We start from the raw sequence: 25448 nt of genomic DNA, 5'->3' as shown, positions 1-25448 counted from the left end.
CATAAAATGGATGACTCCATGGAGATTATGATTTCATAGAATTAAGATTTAAATAATGCTGTATCAGGGTTGGTTCATGAAAAACAATTTCAAATCTGTTCTAACATAACAAAGCACAAAAACAAGGGTTGACTTTGTGAGCAGAGGTGTGAGTCATGGGAGTATTAGAAAAGGAGACTGGTCTGGTGTTGCTGCTGTTATCATCTTGGGAATGGACACAGATCAATTTAGTTTTGTGAGGTGAATCAAAGAATCTTTTTAATTGATATGAGGATGCTACCGTAATAGGTTCCATGCAGGTGAAACTGATGTTTATTTAAAGATGCAGTGAGGAACAGGCCCATTTGGCTAAATGAGCTGTACCACCTATTTAATCCTGGCCTAATCACAAGACAATTAACCTACTAACAAATACATTTTGCATTGTGGGAGGAAACCAGAGCACCTGGAGGAAATTCATGTGCGCATGCGAAGGACCTGGTCGGAATTGAACTCTGTTGCCCAAACCGCTGTGCTGCTATGGTGCTGCCATCAAAATTATGACCTCAAGGCTTGGGAGTGGTGGTGGAGCGAGGCAAGCAATACATTGGTGCAGTAGGTTAATTGAGAACTGTAAATTACCCCTTGTATTGATACGTGGTGGGAGAATCAAGATGGAGCATGTAATAATGTAAGTGCGTAAAAGAGAATACTTAATAGGAAGATAAGCGAAGGAACAGGATTGCTCTGACGGCTTGATGAGGTGAGTGGCCTTTCTGTATTGTGTGAAATATGAAGTTATATTAGCTTTATTTAATGTATTGAACATGGAAAGGCAATGAGCTGTGATTTTAAATTTAAAAGATTGGTGCTATGATTTTAAAGAGCTTTGGAAATTTGTTGATCTAGTATATCTTTTTAAATAAGCTATTAATTTTTTTTTTATCCTCCCCTGTCAAATTTCAGTTTTTATTTAGCGGAAATCTCGATGGCTTTGGGGCACTTGCATCAGAAAGGTATTATCTACCGTGACTTGAAGCCAGAGAACATCATGCTCAATCATCAAGGTAAATGGAATCGTGGCAAATTGTGTTCAGTGACCTGAGCACTGTTGTGAATGGAGCAGTTCTTCCTTTTTTTAAGATTAAGCCTATATTTTAGTTGTTTTTTTTTCGGATTTGATGACTTTTCATATTTACTTGTAGCTGTTGGCTAAATCTTTCAAATTTAAATTGCTGATTTCAGATCTTTACCGTTGTTTTGCTCTCCCTGTTCTTTCTCTTTGCTCTCACCCTATTTATTTATTTAATGGACCATAGTTAATATGCTTAACGTTTGCTTAAGATGCAGTTTAAAATGAAATAATCTGAATGTCAGTATTCATTGTTCGAATAGATTTTTAAGAAGATTTTCTTGCATTGTTTTATTGAAATTCTAGTAATTATATGCCGGATAGTGAATGACATGCATAATTGCAGTATCTTTCTGGTTAACTACATAGTCTCAGCTAACCAGGAAAAAGCAGAAGCCAGCAGGCTGACCTTTGATAGTGGTCATTTTGGATTCAGCAGTAAATTTGTTACCAAAGTCCGCAAGGCACCTTATACAATCCTGTGATTCATTTTCTTGCGGGCATACTCAATAAATCCATAATAGTCAACTAAAGACGGCACCAACTTGGGCATTCAACCAGTGTGCAAAACACAACAAACTGTGCAAATTCAAAAAGAAATAATAATAAATGGTAAATATCAAGAATATGATATGAAGAGTCCTTAGGTCGTGGCTACATTTCAGTGATACGGTGAGTGAAGTTATCCCCTTTGGTTCAAGAGTCTGATGGTTAAGGAGTAATAACTGTTCCTGAACTTGCTGGTGTGGGTGCTGAGGCTCCTGTACCACCTTCCTGATGGCAGCAGTGAGAAGAGAGCAAGGGCTGGGTGGTGGGGGTTCCTGATGATGATGCTGTCCTGTGACAACACTCTGTAGATGTGCTCAAAGGTGGGGAGGGCTTTACCCATGATGGGCTGAGCCGTATCCACTATTTTTTCTAGGACTTTCCTTTTAAAGGCTTGTGTTTCCTTAACAGGCTGTGAAGAGGCCAGTCAAGACACTCTTCACCATACATCTATAAAAATTTTAGGTATCATGCTAAATCTTGACAAATTCTTACGGAAGTAAAGGCACTGTTGTCCTTTCTTCATAATTTGCAGTTATATGCTGGGCCCAGGACTTGTCTTCCAAAATGATAACACTGAGGACTTTAAAGTTGCTGATCCTCCTCACCTCTGATCCTCCAACGAGGACTTCTGGTTTCCTCCTCCTGAAGTCAATAATCAGCTCCTTGGTCTTGCTGACCTTGAGTAAGAGGTTGTTGTTGTAGCACTAGTCAGCCAGATTTTCAGTGTCGTGCTGTATGCTGATTTGTCACCACCTTTGATTTGGCTGTGGTGTCATCAACAAGCTTGAGTATAGCATTGGAACCGTGCTTAGCCATACAGATGTAAGTGTGAAGTAGGTAGAGCAGGGGGCTAAGCATACAGCTTAGTGCATCTGTGCTGATAGAGATTGTGGAGGAGGTGTTGCCAATCCGAACTGACTGCGGTCTGCAAGTGAGGAAGTAAAGGATCCAATTGCACAAGGAAGTATTGAGGGCAAGGTCTTGGAGCTTATTGATTAGTTTTGAGGGGATGATGGTATTGAATGCCAAGTTTGTAGTCAATAAAGAGCATTTGATGTATGCACCTTTGCTGTCCAGATGTTCCAGGGTTGAGTGAAAAGGTAATGAGATGGCATCTGCTGTGGACCTGTTGCACTAGTAGGCAAATTGGAGTGGATCCAAGTCGCTTCTCAGGCAGGAGTTGATATCTTTTATCACCAACCTCTCAAAACACTTCATCACTGTGGATGTAAGTGCTACTGGGGGATAGTCGTTGAGGCAGGTTACCATGTTCATTGTTATAATTGAAGCCTGCTTGAAGCAGCTGGATACCTCTGACTGCCGAAGTAAGAGGTTAGAGATCTCAGTGAACACTCCAGCCAGTTGTTCAGCACAGGTCTGTAGTACTTGGCCAGGACCCTGTCTGGCCTGGCTACTTTTCATGGACTCGGACTAAAATCACAGTCATCAGGGACTGTAGGAGTTTGTGAAGGTTCTTCCAGGTTTTGACAGTAAAAGCGAGCATAGAGCTGATTTGGAAGCGAAGCCAAATAGGTCTCTGTTGCTTGATTTTACTTTACAAGAGGTGATAGCATTCAAGCCCTGCCACAACTGTTGAGAATCCTTGGTTGATTCAGATTTAGTCCTGAATTACCATTTTGCCTGTGAAATGGCTTTCCGGAGGTCATACGTGGACCTCTTGTAACGTTCTTAATGACCAGAATTGAATACCTCTGATCTGGCCCTCAGATACAGATCTCATGGTTCATTCTTCCTGGTTGGGGAAGACTGAATGAATTTTGGGAGACGCACTTGTGTAGGACTGTTTCTATAAAGTCTGTGACAACCTTGGTGTATTCTTTCAGATCCACAGATGTGTCCTTGAACATGGCCCAGTCCACCGACTCAAAGCAGTCCCATAGCCTCTCCCTTGCCTCCCACGACCACCTCTGTTGTCCTAATCTCAGGCACTTTGCTTTTTAGCTTCTGCCTGTATGCAGGTAGGAGAAAACCAGCCAAGTGAGCAGATTTCCTGAAATGCAGTCTTGGCATGGAACGGTAGGCACTCTTATCCTAGTGTAACAGTGGTCTAGTGTGTTAGGATCTCTGGTGCTACAGGTTATATGCGGATGGTAATTGGGCAGGGATTTCTTCAAGCAAGCTTGGATGAAGTCTTTGATTATGACAAACAACCCCATTTGGCACTAACAATTATTCCACAGTCAAGATAACATTTCTTCCCAGTCTGATCTGTGGTCTGAATATTATTTGAACCTCTTGATTTTATGTATTGAGTTGCTGCCACATGATTGGCTGATTAGATATTTGTAATAATGAGCAATGTAACTTTTACACCCACTGAGTATATATCTGAAACACGAGTTTGCTATATGCACTTTTGTTGAAATTGTTTTAACTGTAGAATGCCGACTAGAGTTGGTGAGGAAGCATCTGTGCTGACTGTTCATTCCACTGAAATGTAAAATGGTGATATTGCAGCTTGTTGCTCTGCAGCTGCTAAAATAGTAGCAGGGGTAGCATATGTTAAAAGTAAGCTGGCTGCATCAGCCCCACTTCTATCTCTGAGTTGCATCTCTATGGTCAGTATGTAGTTACCTACATATAGGATTGGGTAATATAGAATGAGGTTTAATATCACATTGTGATAAATAATTATTTAAAGGTCTATAAATTACAACAAGTATATCTTTAAAAAATAAGTAGTGCAAAAAGAAAGCAAAAATAAAAGTAAAAAATTAGAGGTAGTGTTCATGGGATCACTGTCCAGTCAGAAAGGGTGAGAAACTGTTCCTGAAGTGTTATGGTGTGTGTCTTTAGGCTCCTGTACCAGCTACCGTGATGGTAGCAATGAGAAGAGAGCATGTCCTGGGCAATGGGGTTACTTAATGATGGTTGCTGCTTTTTTTCTTTTGAGGCATTGCCTTTTAAAGGTGTCCTGGATGCTGGGGAGTCAAGTGTAAATGATGGAGCTTGCGGAGCTTACAACTTTCTGCAGCTTTTTTCCAATCCTGTGTATTGGTCCTTCCATAGCAGACGGTGATGCAACCAGTTAGAATGCTCTCCACGGTACATTTGTGGAAATTTTGTGTGAGTTTTTTGTGACATACCAACTCTCCTCAAATAGAGGATTTAAAATGAAGGAACTGTTTGATTATGAAGGTTAAATGTGTGTTACTTTTACAAAACGATCATGGAAATCTGATCCAGGATTATAGGACTCAGCAGAGAAGCAAGTTGTTCCGTTGGGCTTTCTCAGTGGTGTTTGACATAGTCTTAAGGTGCAGGTATAAATATGGTTGGTACAAAAGGCGGAGCACATCAAAAGGCTCTGAAGAGTTGTGGTTTGAATTTCCAAACACTTAGCAGGAAGTTAACATCCATAAAATGCTGAAGGAATTCGGGTTAGCCAGCATCTATATCCCACCCTTTTTTTATGCTGTGGACTGTAGATTGGGAATCCTGATCTATAGAGAGGAATAAAGAATCAACATTTAGGCCAAGTCTGTTCATCACATCTTGATGAAAGGCTTTGGCGTGAAACATCAATTCGCAATTCCTCTCTATAAATTTTGTCAGGCCTGCATATTGTGTGTCTTACTATGGATTTCCAGTATCCGCAGAATCTCGTGCTTAGCAAGTTGACATCAGTCACAGAAATTGGCATTAGTGCAAGATGGGATTCGTATTTAGAATGTGAGTCATTTAGCCTATTGTGTCCAGACTAGGATTCTACCAATGCCAAAGTCAAAGAATATGTTACCATGCACCACCTTGAGATTCCTTCTCTGGCTGGCATGTACAGGAGAATAAAAACAATGCAATAGAATTTATATGAAAAACTATATGTAAAGACCCACAAACAACTAAGATGCAAAAGAAGAAAATTATACAAATAAAACTGAACAGTATCGAGAACTTGAGTTGCAGGTTGTGTAGTTTGTGGAATCAATTCAGAAACTCGCATGTCCCTGGCCCTTATGTAGTATCTTCACGATTTCTAGCAACACCCTTGAAGTCCGCAGTTTAATCAGTATTTTTTTTATTTGGAGACACGAAAGACTGCAGATGTTGTAATCTGGGTGACACCCAAGATGCTGGAAGAACTTGACAGGCCTGGCAGCATTAGGGGTGTACAGTCATGTGTTTGGGTTGAAGCCCTTCATTTGGACTGCAAGAGGAGAGGCGGCCAGTATAAAAAGGTGAAGGGAAGGAGAGGGGCAGGAGCTAACGGGCAGTAGTTGGATTGAGGGAGTGAAGAGTAGAAGTACACCAGAATCTGGGGTGTAATAGGAGAAAACAACAAGATTGAAGATGGAATCTAATAGGAGACAAAGACAGAGCATGGAAGTGAGAGGGTAGATAGGAGTAATGGGAAAAGGAAACCTGTGGGACTTTCTTAATCTGGCTTCTGCCCCCTTCCAGTTCAGTCCTGATGAAGGGTCTCAGCTTGAAATGTCGACTTTATTTCCCTCCATTGATGCTGCTTGCCCTGGTGTGTGTGTGTGTGTGTGTGGGGGGGGGGTGGGCAGATGTAATGGGTGGAAGTGGGGAAAGAAACAGGGTGATGGGGCTGGTGTGAATGTAGGAACAACTGGATACATCTTGGGAGGGGGGAAGAAAAGAGACAGAAAGGGGCCAGTTTGTTGAAAGTTGGAGAATTCAGCATTCATGCCATCAGGTTTGGTTTGTCAACTACCCAGGTGGCATGAGAGATCCAGTTACTCTAGTTTGTTAAAACCCTAGCAGTAGATAAGATAGAAGACGGAGATGCCGTTGAGGGAATGGGGAGGAGAATGAAACTTTTTTCAGGTATATATCTTTGTTAGGATACTGGTTGTTTCTGTTTTGCAGCTTGAAGCCAAATGACATCAAACTTCAAAGTCTGTTTATTATCAAGGCATGCATACAGCATACAACCTTGAGATTCATCTCCTTACAGATATGTTTCCAATCTCCAGATTTCTCTGGCCACCAATTAACTTCTGACCCGAGCGTGCTTATGGTTTAATAGTTTATCAGTCATAAATTTATTACAGGCTTTTATGCTGCAAAAATGATGCAAAGTGGCAGAGATTTTGTATACAGTGGATTTCTGTTAACTGGGCCATTCAGTGGTTACTCAGGGCAGTCAATTATTTTGAACAACTCTTAGGGGAAAAAAAAAGAGCAATCGAGAAACTAGCTGGGATGCCCTTTGTATATTTGGGGCATTATACCACTTAATTGGGACAGGAGATTATTGTTGAGCAGTATCTAACTTGCGTCAGTCATTGATACTTGTGTGATCATTAGACTCTTCATGCTTAGAGCAAACAATATTTTGCCTTTAACAACGTGCCGCACATGAGGCTGCTTAGCAAGATAAGAGTCCATGGAATCACAGGAGAGTTACTAGCATGGGTGGAGCATTGACTGATACACAGAAACAGAGAGTGGGAATCAAGGGATTCTATTCTGGCTGGCTGCCGGTTACCATTGGAGTTGCACAGGGGTCGGTGTTGGGACCGCTGCTTTTTACGATATGTCAATGATTTGGACTATGGGTTTAATGGATTTGTGGCTAAATTTGCCGATGATAAAGATACGTGGAGGAGTGAGTAATGTTGAGGAACAGAGACTTAGATAGTTTAGGGGAATAGGCAAAGAAGTGGCAAATGAAATACAATGTTGGAAAGTGCATAGTCATGTACTTTGGTGGAAGAAATAAGTGGGCAGACTATTATTTAGGTGGAGAGAGAAATCAAAATGCAGAGATGCATAGGTACTTGGGAGTCCTTGTGTAGGATATCCTAAAGGTTAACTTCCAGGTTGAGTTGGTGGTGAAGAAGGCGAAGGCAATGTTGGCATTCATTTCTAGGCAGGGATGCGATGTTGAGGCTCTATAAGGCACTTGTGAGACCACACTTGGAGTATTGTGTGCAGTTTTGGGCTCATTATTTTAGAAAGGATATACTGATATTGGAGAAGGTTCAGAGAAGGTTCACAAGAATGATTCCAGGAATGAAAGGGTTACCATATGAGGAACATCTGGCAGCTCTTGGGCTGTATTTCCTGGAGTTCAGGAGAATGAGGAAGATCTCATAGAAACATCCCAAATGTTAAAAGGCCTAAACAGATTAGATATGACAAAGTTATTTCCCATGGTAGGGGAGTCTAGGACAAGAGAGCACGATTTCAGGGTTGAAGGACGTCCATTTAGAACAGAGATGCAGAGAAATTACTTTAGTCAGAGGGTGGTAAATCTGTGGAATTTGTTACCACGAGTGGCTAAGGAGGCTAAGTCATTGGGTGCATTTAAGGCAGAGACAGACAGGTTCTTGATTGGCCAGGGCATCAAAGGGTATGGGGAGAAGGCAGGGAAGTGGGGATGACAGGAAGAATTGGATCAGCCCATGATTGAATGGCGGAGTAGACTCGATGAGCTGAATGGTCTACTCCTGCTCCTGTATTTTATGGTCCTATTTAAATAGTGTCAGTTTGTATTTAAAAAAAAAATATTTTGTCACTGATAGTTGCTCAGAAATAAGTAGTATGACAATTTGTTTTGCTCACTGCGGTTTCAAGCATTCAGGATTGGGGATGTCAGAAAAAGCCTGGAATGAAAATGAAAAACAATTTCACTACTGCAAGTCAAGAACAATGAAGGTATTGAAAATCATCTTGAATATTACAATGAAAATGAAGATTTGGCATATGCAGTCATCGAAAACATTGTATGAAGGGAGTACTAGATATCTGTACTGATTGTTAATTTACAGTCAGTCAAAAGAACACTGCAGTGTACACTGGATGAACTCCTCTGTTAATAACTAATACATTTTTTAGTACTGTGGCATAGGTATAATTTGTTCTGTATTTCATTTAAATACATAATTTATTACTCTGTTAAATGGTAGGTAGTCTTTTTTATACCTTTAACTATTTCATGCAACTTCAGCTGATTATGACAGCTGCATAATTGGTCCTGATGTGTCCCAGTTAACTGGAATCCACTATATTTTGTATTTTGTGGATTCTGTTTTAATTGGTGAAGTGTTTTCTAATATATCCATTTAATGTCAAGCCAGGTTGTTCTGCTAAAATTTTGGAATGCATTTGCATCGTTTTGAATTGTTGTATTACATGTCCTGATTAAAATATATCATGTTAATTTTAAAAAAACTTAGAAAATAAACTGCATGGATATGCAGAGTGAAGTCCTTCAAGACATAATTTAAAACATTATCATAGCTTTTCATAACTGAACAACTTGGTGTAAATTTACCTGATTCATATTCAAAATTACTGGATTGGACACCCTGTTCTATTTGTAGTCAGATAATGTTTTTATTTCTTTTTAAATAGGGGTTTTGCTTTAAAACATCTGTTGCTCTTGCTGAATATTACGGATAACATTGGGTGAAAGGATTGGATTGGGCTTCACTATGATGCTCTCTCTGCAGTCCTGTGTTTGCCACGTACAATGTGAATAATACCCAGCTGAGGCTATTGCTATAAAGTTGTGATCTGTAATATATAATATAGAATTCTGAAGTTGAAATTTGTTGCGTCATTCCACATGATATTTTAAGATTTGTTTGAACAACCTATCTAGAATTTTGCATTTGATAGCCCAACAGGATAGCTGGCTGTTGGGTGTGCCTTGAATTGCTTGAAGCTTGTAATCAAACTGCTGACGTGGTTCTTCAAGGTAGTTCCTCCTGCATGCACGCCACTCAATTTATGTTTGTTCTTTGTTTCAGGGCATGTTAAACTAACAGATTTTGGATTATGCAAAGAATCTATTCATGACGGTGCTGTGACTCACACTTTCTGTGGAACGATAGAGTACATGTAAGTGTTTACAAACAAGTTTTTGCTTGGAAATATAGGGATTGCGGAGGATGCTACATAGTTCAGATCTCAGATTTAGATTCAGTTATTCATCACGTCTACATTGGAACAAAATGCATAGTTTGTGTTAACAACCAGCACTGTGCTTGGGGCAGCCCACAACGGTCACCACATATTCTGGTGCCAACATAGCATACTGACAAGACTTGAATCCTTTACACCTGGTAATATCTAACTTTGGGTTATAAGGAAGCTAAATGAAATGGAATACATTATGATCATTTTTAAGTTGAATGCTCCTCCTAATTTATGTTTTGGTTGTGTGACTTAGTGTCTCTCGCTGTACCCCTTTGACTCAAATGTATTTAATTCACCCGTTGTTCAAGCCTCCATCCTCTATAAAAGTCCTGAATTAAGGCTCAATTAGCCTGTTGACAGTTGGACGGAAACCGCTTTGCAATGTCCTTTTAGTTGATGACTACTTTCATAATGAATAGATTAATTGTTCAATTAGGTAAATGCATAAAGGTAGCTGTTAACCTAAATGTGATTGTAGCTGTATCAATTTATCCATAAAATGGGGTATATAAATTATGTAACATAAAACCTCCTCTTAGAAAGGTTGTTTAGAATGTATTTAATTTTAATGCTATAAATGCATATTAAAATGTTTAAGTTGAGTTGTTCTCCAATCTTGGCAATCCATTTGCAAGCATTTTGTCGTCCATGAAGAGAAATCAGTGTGCTGTTCATTTGTAGTGTGTCCACCGAATTCTTGGCCTTGTATATACTTATCAATTAGCTGATTACTCATCATTATGGAGACTCAATTGTGACGTGGATGGGGGATGTTTGTTGCTGGTTGGTTGCGTGGCAAACTCTGTGCATTGTGGTCTGGAATTTTGCCCGCACTGGCTTTTCAATAGGATTGAGGTCTACGTTCCTGTTCACAGAATTGTTTGTGGAAAACCATGCTTCTCGGAATTCTCTTGTGTGCCACGTGTTTGCTTGCAACAACTTGTTCACTGATGCCCAGTCGAATTTGTGCTGTTCTTGATCTTCATGGGTGGAGGAAACATGCAAGAGAATTCCTAGAAGCATGGTTTTTGGCAGACAATTCTGTGCACAGATGTAGATCTCAATGCTGATGTGCAATTAATGATGTCAAAAGGTCCATTGTGTTATTTTTAGTTATTTCGAGAAACAACGCAGTAACAAGCCCTTCCAGTCCAATGAGCCTATGCTGCCTGGATACACCCATGTGACCAATTAACCTACTAACCAGTACGTCTTTGGGATGTGGGAGGAAACCGGAGCACCTGGAGGAAACCGATGTGGTCGTGGGGAGAACGTATAAACTCCTTACAGACATTGGTAGAATTGAACTCGTAATAGCGTTACTCTGACCACTGCACTACCATGTCACTCTGTCATTAACCAACCCAGAAATAAGGTCGCCAGAACTTGGTGTTTCTTGGCATGTCCTGTTGTCGTATCAAAATTGGTAGAATGGGTTGTATATGTTAATGAGCACAAAGCCCAATCCTCAGTTACCTGGTTATGAGAGTAGTGGTTATGGATGAGGTCAGTAGACAAGATTGAATGGAGGGATGGGGATCAAATGAAGGGAAATAGCATTGTGGTTGGATAGGTAGGAGGTGCTGCAGAAATTATATGAATATTGTGAAGATTGGGGTTGGATGGTGGGGCGGGGTTACGTCTCTACCAAAGGAGGTGTAAGGTGCTCCTTCCCTCCCTTGGGCAAGGTGTACCACCTGCTGAGGCCCCCCCCACACACACACACTTTCGATCAGGGTCACGTGAAGACATGGTTGCAGGTGGTGGATGGTGCATATCACAAGTCCTGGTTATGTGACCACTGAAGAGCATAGATAATGGCTGGATTCACCCATCTTGTAAGAAGGCAATGGCAAATCACATCTGTAAAAAAAAATTACTGAGGATAATCATGGTCATGGATAAGACCAGGATTGCCCATGTCAGTAAAACAGAGCATATAATGATGATGAAGATCGAGGTAGGGTACTATTTAAAGACAGGACAGATTATGGGGCCAGAGGACATTGCGAGTGGGATTGGTGTGTGGTGCAGTCAGAAACAGTGGAACATTAAAAAGACACCAAGGTTGAAAGCTGTGGGCTGTTTAGAAGTGACTGAGCATAACAGCTTAAACAATTTCTGCTCATGAGTTCATGCCCCTTGTTAAATCCCAAGGTAATCTGACATGGAACTCGGAGTTAGGTGAAAAAAAACTGTCTTGATGCTGTGGTGCATGTGGATGTCTTCATCAGTATGTAGTTTGCACATTTCTAATGGAAAATCTGCAAAGAGCTAGCTTCTCTTATGACACAATAAAGCAGAAGATAAATGAGATTTGTTTGTCTCCGCCTTTTCCCCTCAGGGCACCAGAAATTTTAATGAGAAGTGGACATAATCGTGCTGTGGACTGGTGGAGTTTAGGAGCCCTAATGTATGACATGCTGACGGGAGCAGTAGGTGCACAGTTTTAAAAATGCATGCTTTTAATTCTTTCATAGTGTCAGGTGCCACTCTCCATTTTGGAATGTAACATAATTTTATATAATTATGGTTTATGCCCAGTGGCTGACCACTCAGTGTGGTATGATGAGAAAATTTGTTATCGTCCTTCTCCAAGGCCTAACAAAATAGTGTCAGTGTGGTACTTAAAACCATAATGGGGATGTGCCATGATGGAGATTCAGTAGAGTTTAATACCCTGTGTCAGGGTGCTGATAATACCAGTCAGTGTTGTTATGATTAGAATAATAATGAGACCAGAGGACTAGTAACTTAAACTCGTCGTCTTATAAAATTTTAATAAGATTAAGTAGCAGACAAAGAGTTGCCTGGTTTTCATGAACATTGCAGCAAAGACTGGGAAATGATTTCCTTTCTATGAGAATCAGTTGGTTAGTTGGTAGGAATATTGTTTTATGCTTTGTCCATGCTTGGCATAATTCAAAATTGATGCATCAAGTGCTTAAGGACATTATCTTTTCAAAATAGGCTTTCATTCTTGAGGGGTGCAGATACATTTTATCATAGAACTGTGCAACATGGAAAAGACCCCCTTTGGTCCCACTCATCTAGGCTAACCAAGTTGCCTTATTAAGTCGTCCCATTGCCTGCATTTGCCCATTACCTCTTGAATCCTTTTATGCTTGTATCTGTCCAAATATCTTAAATGTCATAATTATACCTATCTCTACCATATAGTCTGGCAGCTCACTTTGTATACATCACACTCTGAGGGGCAACATGTTTCCCCTCTCACTTCAAACCTACACCCCCAGTTTTGGACTGTTATCCAGGGAGAAATGTTCACGCAGATCTGTTCAGTTGACCTAACGTCTGGGTCTCACCAGAACTAAATTAAATATTTGTTTTTGCTTAGCTTCCTATTAATCCTTTGGTTTGCAGAGGTGTTGAAGTATTTTATCTATATGTAATATTTTGTTGAAAAAGATTATCTTCAAGCTGTCTTGAGTTTCATTGTTTATCTTTTGTTGTAAGGTTGCAGTCTCGGTAAAAAGCAACACTGACAAAGCCAAATTCATCATTACATGTTCTGAATTAATATGTTAATTCTCATACTTTAGGAAATGATGAGAGATACATGGTGTAATCATATTTATCAAATTTAAATTGTACTATACATGATATTTAGCTGACACTGCTCTGTTACAGGAAGGATGTTGTCGTGTAACGGTCTCATGAAGATTCATTAGAATGATATGAAAAATGAGTAGGCCATAAATCTTGAATTGTGCATACTTTAATGGAAAAAGAAACAAATTATTTTAAATCTTGAGATTTTGATTGAGATGATACTTAAGTGAATTGATAAGAGAAACATATTAATTCAGTGTTGTCACTGGCAGTGAAAAGTTGTTAATTACAGATCCCTTTCATCCCTTGCCACCTTAATGTTCTTCCTCCCGCCTATTCCCGTAGTCCTCTGCTAATCCCTGTAACTCTGCAGGCACTTTTAATGGGCAGTACTGGTGTGCATCTCATGCAAAAGAAGCTAACCCATCCAAATAAGAGCAGGATTGTCCTGTGCTTTCAGATATAGTTCTGTAATACTCATTGTTTGAAGCTGTTGAATGGTTGTAACTGGAACAGAGATATGGAGAGTGGCACAACGATAAAATTCAGTTTTGCTCTGTCTATTTTGTCTCTTTCATGAATATCTTCTGAAAAAGATATGTATTTAAGAATTTTGAATTGATTTTTTACTGCAGTTTTGTAAAATGGCAAGATTGATCTATATTTCCGGTTTTACCATAGAATGGAAGGGGTATGGGTTGTAAAGTGAAGGTAGAATAAATCTGATTTAATTACCCATTACATTTGGGTGTTTTTTGTACTATATTTAATGCAGAATGATTTGAAGCATAATTTCTCCTCTTCCTACTGAGATGGAGCATTTCAAGTGTAGGAAGCCAATAAATTGTGTGAAGTTTATATCCTACCAAATAATTTGTTGCTTCAAATGTAAGGTTTCATGTAAAGTGCTTTTGATTAAAACTTTTTGACACTTACAGCTTAATAAGCATTTTTTTTTTCAAATTCTAGTTTGTCGATTTATGTTTCATGATCTTTGCTTAGCCTCCTTTCACTGGCGAGAACAGGAAGAAGACCATCGACAAAATCCTGAAGTGTAAACTCAATCTGCCACCCTACCTCACACACGAAGCCAGAGACCTTCTTAAAAAGGTACTTTATCTGATGTTTGTTCCACTGCACCAGTCAGTGAAGTCTGAAGTAGCTAGCAGACATGGTGAATTGCTAACAGAAGTGGCTGAAGTAATGTGTGAAATATAGCCTTTGCTGGCATATTTCTGAGGTGACAAGCATGTTGGGTTGGAATCCACGAGTATTCTCTTGCAGTACTGAAGGAGCAGGTCCAGGAACTAAGTTCAAGACTAGGGTTGGCAGTGATTACCTTCCCTCAGGATCATGAGTCTTTAGAGTTCTCTACCACAGTGAGCTGCTGAGGCAGAAATATTGATAAAATTCAAGCAATGATAGACATGTCAACTAGAGGGAGTCAATATATTTGGTTAGAGAAATCTGTTTAGAAAAGTAGAGTTAAATGCTTCAGATTTCCACGGAGAATGTTGGTCACCAGAGTGCTGTCTTCATCTTGCTTAGAAATAGACTAAAACTTGAGAGTGAAATTAAATTTGGTGGCATCCATTGGTTCATCTAATCATTCAAAAACCAAATGATGTCTAAAGCCCTATAAATGCCTCTGACAAAATAGTTCCTGCATCAGCTAAGTACAGTACAAGTGACCTTGTGTCCTTAGCAACCACTGAGCCGTCATTTATATTGACCTATGGTTTGTTTTCTGCTTCTGCGTTGTTGCTGCTCTTGTTTACCCTAAGGCATCCATCCCTGATTGTCTCTGTGCAATCAGCCTTAATTAGCATTGAAATATTAAAAGATTATATATGAACATAACAATATTTGCCTAAAAAACCTTTGCCCCTCTATTCAGTAAGATGCCCTCAGTTTTTACTTTCCTGCCCCTATCTTCCCTGTACCTCATTTCCCTGAGTGCAAGTGTTTATCAATCTCCACTTTGAGTATAGTCAAACTTTTAGTATCTCACTGGGGAAGAAAATCCTGAAGATTCATAACCTTCCACAGGAAGAAACATGTAATCGCTGCCATTCCCATTGCTGACTTCAGCTTCCAGAGAGGCTCCTCCAGGGCTCCCTATCTGATCTGCTACAACACTGCTAGTGCCCACATTCTGCTTAACCCATTTGCCTGCAAAGCCTCTTCCTACGGTTTACTGTAACATGGAGCAAGTCCTGTGGGGAGGAGGACTACAGCTGCATCTCTGTTATGGTGTCCCAAGGCCCAAAATGCTAAGTTAGAGCATAAGTGGATAATACTGTGAAGGAAACACTCAAAAATGAATTGGCATCAATTTATGGGCCCCTGTTTCCATTTATCCTTCAATTTTCATTCATTATGAGCCCCATGAAAGTGTTCTGTCATTCACAGATGATTTGTTGTCACTTCGTTCTATTTGTCGGCAAGCTTTTAAATTGTCTCCCCTCTACCTCCTTAAAACCATAATTTCAAGTCATGGTCCAGTAGATTAAGCAGAGATACGTTTTTGATAAGCGTGTGTGACCCTTGGGTTCGACCAGCATGTGTTTGTCTAGGGGAAGACGGCCTTTGGCCCAGCCAAACTGAGAAATCTCATTTATGAGGATGCTACATAATGTGTTGCCCGGTTACAAATCCGAACCGCAAAATATCATACAATACACCGTATACGATTTAACAATTGAACTTTATAAATCTTAATCTGACTATAGGGTTACTAAAGAAAAGAAAAAGGGCCCATTTTAATGAACCAGTCTAATGCGCAATGTTGGAGCTCACGCATTCATCCATTCATTCCCCATTGACTTCCTCCAAGCGTTGCTGACCGTCGGACCCTTGCTCCGAGTCTACTCCATCCGCCGGACTACCAACTCTTTCCATTTGCGTCTTCTCTCTTCATCTCGCTGACAAAAAACCACGAAATCCCTGCTCCCAGACCCATAAGAAAGAATAACATGCCTCTCATTGGATAGCCCACATTCCAAAGCCCTGTTATCTCTAGTCATAACCCAAACATTGCTGCTACAGAGAAACCATTTCCTTAGCAGTGAAACAGTACAAAGAGGCCATTACATTAGCAGTGAAACCTTACAGCGTGTTACACATGGTTGAAAGGAGGGGGAAGGTTACTGTTGGTAGAAGAGAATGTGGAGATATGTTTACTATCAGGTCATCCCTGATCATAAGCAGCCGAGCGTGTTTGAGATGTCAGTTGGCCTACTGCTAATTTTGATGTTCCTATTCTCCATCTCATTGGCAGGTTCACTCAATACTGATGAACTTTCTTCCAGTTTGTCCATTACTGTTTTGGAGCCTTTTCCCTTTCAGTTTTAAGGAAGTTTTGGCATGATTGTTTTGGGCATTACAGTGTAAGAATTAGCATGTTGCTAAGTGACCCCAATAGGGAATAAGGCATACTGGGAATCTCAGTACATCAGATATTGCCTGTTAAAGAGCAAGGGTGAATGATTCCAGTCCTGAAATGCAGACGTTTTCTCATTTCACGGTTGTACCTGGACTTGAGTGTTTGTGACATCTTTGCTTTTGTTTCAGATTTATAGCATTTGTATTCATCCATTGAGTGATATGTTTTGCAATGCCTCTAGCTCAATGGTTCCCACCCTGGGGTCCACAGACCCCTTGCTTAATGGTCAACCCATGGCATAAAAATGGTTGGGAACCCCTTATCTCTAGCACTGTGTGCTGCAGGGTCAGAAACCTAGATGTGAACACCAAATTAGCACCTTGAGTAACAGAACGGTACTTCTGGGGCCCTTTGACAGTTTTACCCATTTTGTATTTTAATCAACGTCAAACATCAATTTTTTTTCCAGCTGCTAAAAAGGAATGCTTCGTCGCGCCTTGGAGCTGGAGTTGGGGATGCGACTGATGTCCAGGTACGTATGCAGCAAAGATGTTACTGTCATATTCAATTACTAGGTGTCTTGCTTGTTGTCATTTTTAAGTCATGTCTGTGGCAATAGCTTAAAGGTACAGGAAACCATTACTGGCCAGAAAAAGAAGAATTGATAGCAGCACCTCTCCTCTTGCCACACTGCCCTTTTCACTAGTTTCTAAACGCAACCAGGATGGTATGGTAGCCTAGTGGTTTGCTCAATGGTTTTACAGCGCCCTCAATCACTGATCAAAATTTGCTTCCTGCTGCTGTCTGTAAGGAGTTTGTATGTTCTCCGCACGATCACAGGGCTATCTCCAGGTGCTCTGGTTTCTTTAGATGTTGCAAAGGTGTATGGTTAGCGTTAATGCGTTGTGAGCATACTATGTTGGCACCAGAAGCATGGCAACTATTGCGGGCTGCCCCCAGAACATTGCAAATGATGACACAAATAACACATTTCACTTTGTTTTGATGTACATGTGACAAAGCTAATCTTTAAGTTTCATCAACTTGTGTATTGTTTTCACATGATTTTATACTTGATTGTATATCTACATTGTAGAAGTTTTAAATGTGTCAAGACAAAACTTCTGTCAGCTTTATTGTATATTAGAACCTATTGAAGTATTTAGAGAAGGGGCCTAGGGATTGTGCCTCCTGGGCCTAGCATTATCTGGAACTGGCCACAACTTGTGGTGTGGAGGGGCAGAAAATTTGTTGCCCACCTTACTCCAGATCCAGAATGGGCAAATGCAGTGGGTACTAAGCCAGGTCCTTCAACATCGATCTTTGTTTTCTTCCTTATTTTGCTTCCATTCTTTCACATGTTCTTGTGCAGATTGGAAATAAAAATTGGTATCTTTGCATTTTGCTGTTCTCCTTTTACACCTGAGGATGGGCCACCTCTTCCATTGTTGCCCTTTGTAATAAACTGCTTGTTCGGGGACCACGTGAGCAAGGAATGGAGTAAGGTCTGTTTGGCTGGGCTCCTGCTTAACCTTTACTGTATATTTAGAATAGCACTTTCTTTCAAATCTTATCAAAATAAGTAAGTCGCCTAAGTACATATAGCGAGAGTTAACTTGTTCTCTGACATGCGGTAATGGCATCTAAGCTTCGAAAATATAACACCAAGATGACCGACTCCCCGGTGCAAAGTTTTAAGTGCTGACCGTGAATGCGCAAGTACCCTACCTGCACGAACTCAGGCAAAATGGACACGGAAGACCTAAAGATTCAGCTCCTCTTGGAGCTAAAAACGGACTTCTCTGCAGTGAGAAGAGCAGAGCAGAAAAATGCCCTCGCCAAAGATTTCAGCTACATGAAAAACGAGCTGAAAAACGCCCTATTGAATATTTCAACTACCTGAAAAACGAGATGAAGAATGCCGTAGCCAAAAGTTTAAGCTACCTGAAAAACGAGTTGCAGGTAGTAAGAACCAAGTTAGCAAACAATGTGGCAGGGACCCAAGTTGAGATTGCCCAAGTGAAGGCTAATGTTAAAGACATGGAAGACAGCATATCATCATGGTCAGATGAAATGGTATCACTTCAATAAATCATTGTAAACGCCCTGAAATCGGAGCTGAAGGACTTGAGTGATAAATGTGAAGACATGGAGGGAAGAATGCGGAGGTGCAATATCTGTATTTTGGGGGTTGTTGAGGAGCCCGGGTCAAGTTCTATGGAGTCCATTTCTAAATTACTGTCAAAGGTGCTTAAACTGAACAAAGGCGTTCTTATCGACAGCTCACATTGGAGTCTCACACCAAAAAAAAAAGCGGTACACTGCGTGCAGTTGTAGTTAAGCTACATTATTATCAGGACTGTGTCAATGTTTTACGTCGAGCTCAAAACCAGACTCCGCTTAACTACAATGGGAAACCCATCACTATTTTTCCAGACTACACCACAAGGGTCACCAAAGCTCGAGCTGCGTTCGTGGACATCAGGAAACTGCTGCGTGACCAGCCGGATATCTGATATGGTATACTGTTCCCTGCTCGACTCCACATTACACACAACGGGACGGAGAAAGCTCATCCTCGGAGGCGATTTTAATCATGTCCTCTCTCCAATTTCGTACCACAGTGCGGCGAGGAATGTCCCTATCTCTAGGTCAGCACAGTCTATCAGACATTTTCTTAAAACATACGGAGTGGCTGATGTATGACGGTTTCGTAACCCTACCTCTTGGAGTTACTCTTTTTTTGCTCCTCAGTACACGGTTCCTATTCGTGTATAGATTTTTTTTTATGGACATCAGCCTTCTCTCTTCTGTAACAGAGTGTGATTCTGAAGCCATAGTTATATATCCCATCATAGTCTGCTGACTTTAATATTACGTATGCCTACTACACAACCAGGTTACTGTCCTTGGAGGCTACATCCTACTCTCCTTTCAGATGAATGTTTTGTGAAGTATATTTATTCCAAAATAGAATCTCTTCTGAGAATTATTCAAACACCAGGGATGCTTCCATCAATTGTGTGGGAGGTGCTAAAGGCATATTTAAGAGGTCAAATAATCTCATTCTGCGAGCATCGGAGAAAAATAAGGACTGAACGTATTAAACAACTGACAGATCGGATACTGGAATTAGACCTCCTACGTAGCCAAGCGTCCTCATCAGCTTTGCTCAAACAGCATTTATTACTTTAGACCAAACACAATCTATTAACAACTCGAGAAGCTGAATATCTTATCTCCAAGTTGCAATGTAAGTTTTATGAGCATGAAAAAGAAGCAGGGAGGCTACTAGCCCATCAACTGCGTCACAAAGCAGCCAGTCACGGTATACCTGAGATACGGGATGCACAGGGCATAAAACAAACAGGTAATGTCGAAATTAACTCATGCTTCCATAGCTTTTACCAATCATTGTACTCCTCAGATTCATCCACCACCCCATCAGATCTAGATCTGCATGTAGCTGCTGATCTGGAGAAGGCAATCACGACTCTGGGGGTAGACTCAGCAATTGGGAGTATGCAGAGTGGAAAATCCCCAGGCCCAGAATGATATCCTTCTGAATTTTAAAAAAAGTTTTCCACTCAACTTTCCCCATATATTATCTGGTTTTGAAGAGTTTTTTATCCCACTCCCTGCCTCCCACAATGCGTCAAGCAGTTATTTCATTAATTTTGAAAAAGGGCAAAGACCCCCTTGAATGTAGTTCATACCCCAATCTCCCTTTTAAATACGGATACTAAAATCCTTGCAAAATTCCTGGCACACCGAAGGAGAAGATTCTACCATTAATTATCTCACCCGATCAAGCAGGTTTTATAAGAAATCGGTACTCTTTTTTAATATAAGACGTCTTCTAAATATACTATATGATTCCTCTGCATCTAGTACCCCAGAAATTATTCTCTCACTTGATGCTGAAAAGGCATTTGACCTGGTGAAATGGGACTTTCTTTTCTATACTCTCCAAAAATTTGGTTTTGGTTCTACATTCATCTCATGGATTGAAGTACTTTACGCGTCCCCACTGGCAGCAGTACATACTAATAATTGTATATCGTCCTTTTTTGAACAGCAACGTGGCACAAGACAGGGATGCCCTTTATCTCCACTCCTTTTTGCTGTGGCAATTGAGCCACTCGCCACAGCCCTGAGAACACCAGTTAACATCAAGGGCATCCAGAGGGGAGCTTTGGAACATAAAGTGTCTCTGTATGCGGATGATATGTTATTGTATATCTCAGATCCAACTCGAAGTCTCCCAAATTTATCAATATTGCTCACTAAATTCAGTCAAATATCTAGTTATGAAGTTAACTTTCAAAAGAGTGAACTAATGCCAATTAGGACCACGTGTTTGGATATCTCTTTTTTCGTGACCCCCTTTAGAATCAGCTATAGGAAATTTAAATACTTGGGGGTCTGGATAACACATAATTACAAGGACCTTTATAAAGTCAACTATCAGTATCTCCTTTCCAATCTTTAACAGGAATTTGAACGTTGGAATTCTTTATCTCTTTCCCTTAGCGGGAGGATTAATACGATTAACATGACTGTCCTGCCCAAATTCTTATACATGTTCCAAAGCCTCCCAATTTTTCTAACAAAGACTTTCTTCAATAACTTAAATGGTCAAGTTTCAAGTTTTATTTGGAATGAAAAACAGTAAAGGGAAAAAATACTACAGAGGCCTCGTAAGATTGCGGGGAAGGGGGTTTGGCACTTCCAAATTTTCTATATTACTACTGCTCAGCTAATATAAGAGCAATTTTATATTGGACAAAAGATGATATTGCTGCTCCTAGCTGGGTGATTATGGAGAAGTCATCCTTACAATTTACCTCTTCGTTGGTAATATATGCTAAACTACCACTGTCACAACCTGTATCTAGTTTCACACTGAATCCAGTTGCGATGTACTCCATTAAAATTTGGTTCCAATTTAGATGTCATTTTACACTTTAACCTCTCACTCTCTGCACCAGTAGCAAAAAAGTTACATGTTCACCCCATCAATAATGGATGTAGCGTTTGATATTTGGTCAAAATGTGGTATCACTTCATTGTATAATCTCTACATTGACAGCAATTTTGCCTCTTTTGAACAGCTAGTTAAGAAACTTGATATACCTAGGACACACTTCTATAGATACTTACAACTTTACGGCCTCTCACCTTGAGTGCTTTCCCTACTGCCCCCCCTTCATCGCTGTCAGATTCAGTCCTTAAGTGCAAAATTGATGTGAAACAATCTGTAAGCAAAATCTATGAGCTACTTAATGTGGTTAATCCTGAAAATTTGGATTTATTAAAACATAAATGGGAAGAGGATATTGAGGAACAAATTCCAGATGACATATGGCAAAATACAATTCATAGAATTTATTCATCCTCTGTGTATCTTAGACATGTTGTTGTTCATTTTAAAATTGTACACCTTTTGTCATTGGTCTAAAGTTATATTGGCTAAAGTTAATAAAAATCTTGACCCAGTGTGTGACAGATGTAAACAATTCCTGGCTACACTCTGCGTATGTTTTGGTCATGTCCAAAATTAGCAAATTTCTGGGGTTTGATTTTTGAAACTTTTTCAAAAATTTTTGGGCAATTAATTCTACCATCTTGGTCAATAGTACTATTTGGAGTGCCTTCTCAGAATGTTAACCTCAACAAATTCCAAACCGATCTCATCGCTTTTTCTTCACTTCTTGCCAGAAGGCTCATCTTGTGCAAATGGAAATACTCTTCCCCTCCAACATATGGACATTGGATCAAAGAGATCATGCACTTTATAAAATTTGAGAAGATCTGCTATTCGGTCAGGGGGCAGTCTGCAAGATTTAACACCACTAAGTTTTTTAAGTTTTGTCAAAAATATGGATGCTGAAAATCTTATTTGAATGTGTAAGATGCTCTATCTTTATATGTATACTAGGCCTTTGTACCTATTTTTGACTGGTCTAGCTGGTTCTATTTTGAGGGGTGGGGGGGGTTCTTTTCGTAACTGGTATAAAATGGTTGGTTGTATTATAACATATGTCTGCTGTTTTTCTTTGTTAATAAAAATACTTTGATTTTAAAAAACTGCTTATTCTTTTGGGTTTTAGGGGAGAATCTAGAAAGAGAAGTCATTGTTTGAAAATAAGGGGCTGCTCATTTAACATGAGGCGTAAGTTTGAAGCTTTGAACCTCTCCCTCCAAGAGGTGGTGGATGCAGAATCTTGGAATATTCAGTCACAAGTTTATTAGGCTTGAGTAGTTAGCATGTTCTTACTCCAAGGAACGCACTTCAGTTTCTTAATATCTGTGTCAAGTACCTTAAATGCAAATACGTGCTGTACTGTATATGAGCACCATAACTATGTTCTCAGGAAGTCCCAATATAATTCTCTACTGCCTAATTACTTTAAAAGGTGCTTTGGACTGTGAGGGTAAATAAGCAGCTAGTCCATAGAGTTCAAGTTTCTATTAATAATGAATGAGGTTAATATTCAGTTAATATAGTTTTGTGAATACTTTTTTATAGTGCAGTTTCAATGTTGAATGTACTACTTTGTGAGTTTTAATTTTGGAACTCTGATCCCTTTAATGACTCAATTGATATGCTTATACAGGCTCATCCTTTCTTCAGACACACAAACTGGGAGGATCTTTTAGCTCGTAGAGTTGAACCACCTTTCAAGCCATTTCTGGTAAGTGTAACCTTATTCTCAATGCGTTTTTGCTTCCCCAGTATGGACAGCTAGGTGCATATTTTCATATGACTAATGTTCTCTGCTTCTACATACACTTCACTGAATGCCACTTGAGTTTTTGGGGTCCTGTGGATATATTGGGGCCTGGAGCTAAATTGCATGAACTGGACTCTGGGGCCATTAAATAGTCAAAGGAGCAGAGAATCTTCAACCCCTCCCTTACAGAACCTACTCCAATTTAGATAAGCAGGGCAGCACTGTGTGAAGGTCATGTGTTTTGATTTCTCAAGTGCCTTCATTGACACTTGCAGCCAATACTATGCAACCCTCATTGCTGGGGGGGGAAGCACTGTTCACTGCAGGTTAGCACTATTGTATCCTGGATAATGGGCTACATAACTGGCAGACCACAGTTTGTGGCTTCAGAACAGTGTGTCAGACACGTCTATAAGCAGCACTGGGGCCCCACAGGGACTGTATTGTCTCCCTTCCTGTTCATCCTGTACACCTCAGACTTCAGATACAGCACTGAGTCATGTCGTCTGCAGAAATTCTCTGATGACTCAGCAATGGTTCGGAGTATAAAGGGCCCTGGTGGAGGACTTTGGTGAATGGTGCAAGCTGAATCATCTGCAGCTCAACATGAGTAAGACACAGGAGATGGTGATGGACTTTAGGAAGACTAAGCCTACACTGCTGTCTTTTCCTATTGATGGTGAGGACCTACAAGTACCTGGGGTGCACCTGGATGACAGGCTTGAGTGGATCACCAACACAGAGGCTGTGTACAAGAAGGACTAGAGTCGCCTCTACTTCCTGAGGAGACTGAGGTCCTTTGGAGTATGCAGTCCTCTCCTTCACGTGTTCTATCAGTCTGTTGTCACTAGTTCAATCTTCTATGCAGTGGTGTGCTGGGACAATGGCATCAACACTGGGGATGCCAACAGGTTCAATAAACTGATTAGAAAGGCTGGCACTGTTTATAGGAGTCAAACTGGACACACTGGAGGCTGTGGCAGAACAAAGGACCCTATAGAAAATCCTGGCAATTCTGGACAATGTTTCTCACCCTCGGCATGCCACCTTGGCTAAACAGAGGAGCGTTTTTAGTAATAGACTAAGATAACTGCTCTGCTCCGCTCTAAAGAGTGCTATATAAGGTCATTCTTACCCTCAGCCATTAGGCTCTATAATGAGTCAACCGTAGCCACAATGTACATTGGTGGTGTGCAAGTGGAACAGGTCAAAAGCTTTAAGTTCCTCAGGGTCAATATCTTGGTTGGACCTGACTTGGTCCAACCAAGCAGAGGCCACTGCCAAGAAGGTCCACCAGCACCTTTACTACTTGAGAAAACTAAAGAAATTTGGCCTGTCCCCTAAAACCCTCACTAATTTTTACAGATGCACCGTAGAAAACATTCTTCTAGGGTGCATCACAACCTGGTATGGAAGTTGTCCTGTCCAAGACCGGAAGAAGCTGCAGAAGATCGTGAACACGGCGCAACACATCACACAAACCAATCTTCCGTCCTTGGACTCACTTTACACCGCACGCTGTCGGAGCAGTGCTGCCAGGATAATCAATGACACAACCCACTCAGCCAACACACTTTTCGTCCCTCTTCCCTCCGGGAGAAGGCTCAGGAGCTTGAAGACTCATACGGCCAGATTTGGGAACAGCTTCTTTCCAACTGTGATAAGACTGCTGAACGGATCCTGACCCAGATCTGGGCCGTACCCTCCAAATATCCAGACCTGCCTCTCGGTTTTTTTGCACTACCTTACTTCCCAATTTTCTATTTTCTATTTATGATTGATAATTTAAATTTTTAATATTTACTCTCGATTTGTAATCCAGGGAGCAGGAAGTGCAGAATCAAATATCGCTGTGATGATTGTACATTCTAGTATCAATTGTTTGGCGATAATAAAGTATAAAGTGATAACTCCCTCTTGTTAGACCGATTGAGGTAACTTAACATTTTTTATTCTGTGCACTTGTAATGCTACTGTGACACTAATTTCCTTTGGGATCAGTAAAGTAATTATCTATCTAATCCAGGGAACTGAGGGCAATCATTACAGAGCAAAGTTAGGGCAAGCGTTGTACTTTGACTTTTCCTGGGCTTTTGGAGTAACTATGTACATAAATGTTCAAATGGTTCTTAGGGTGTTGACTAGTGTAATTTTATTAAAGGGCAATCAGCAGTATAAAGTG

The 25448-nt window shown here is 40.4% G+C and overlaps 1 protein-coding gene across 2 annotated transcripts in view; it reads left to right on the top strand.

Moving 5' to 3' along the window:
* Nucleotides 1-25448, top strand: part of LOC134336843 (ribosomal protein S6 kinase beta-1-like) — an 81937-nt gene that overhangs the window by 32507 nt on the left and 23982 nt on the right. For both annotated transcript variants that reach the window (XM_063031406.1, XM_063031407.1), the window contains exons 7-12: nucleotides 946-1046; nucleotides 9403-9493; nucleotides 11916-12006; nucleotides 14147-14254; nucleotides 16999-17061; nucleotides 23150-23227. In XM_063031406.1, the coding sequence (XP_062887476.1) occupies nucleotides 946-1046; nucleotides 9403-9493; nucleotides 11916-12006; nucleotides 14147-14254; nucleotides 16999-17061; nucleotides 23150-23227 (532 nt within the window). The remainder of the gene's footprint in view (nucleotides 1-945; nucleotides 1047-9402; nucleotides 9494-11915; nucleotides 12007-14146; nucleotides 14255-16998; nucleotides 17062-23149; nucleotides 23228-25448) is intronic.

The sequence above is a fragment of the Mobula hypostoma genome, chromosome 23 (genome assembly GCF_963921235.1).
Source record: "Mobula hypostoma chromosome 23, sMobHyp1.1, whole genome shotgun sequence".
Taxonomy (NCBI): domain Eukaryota; kingdom Metazoa; phylum Chordata; class Chondrichthyes; order Myliobatiformes; family Myliobatidae; genus Mobula; species Mobula hypostoma.
The sequence above is the reverse complement of the archived record's forward strand: the minus strand, read 5'-3'. Positions and strand labels throughout refer to the sequence as shown.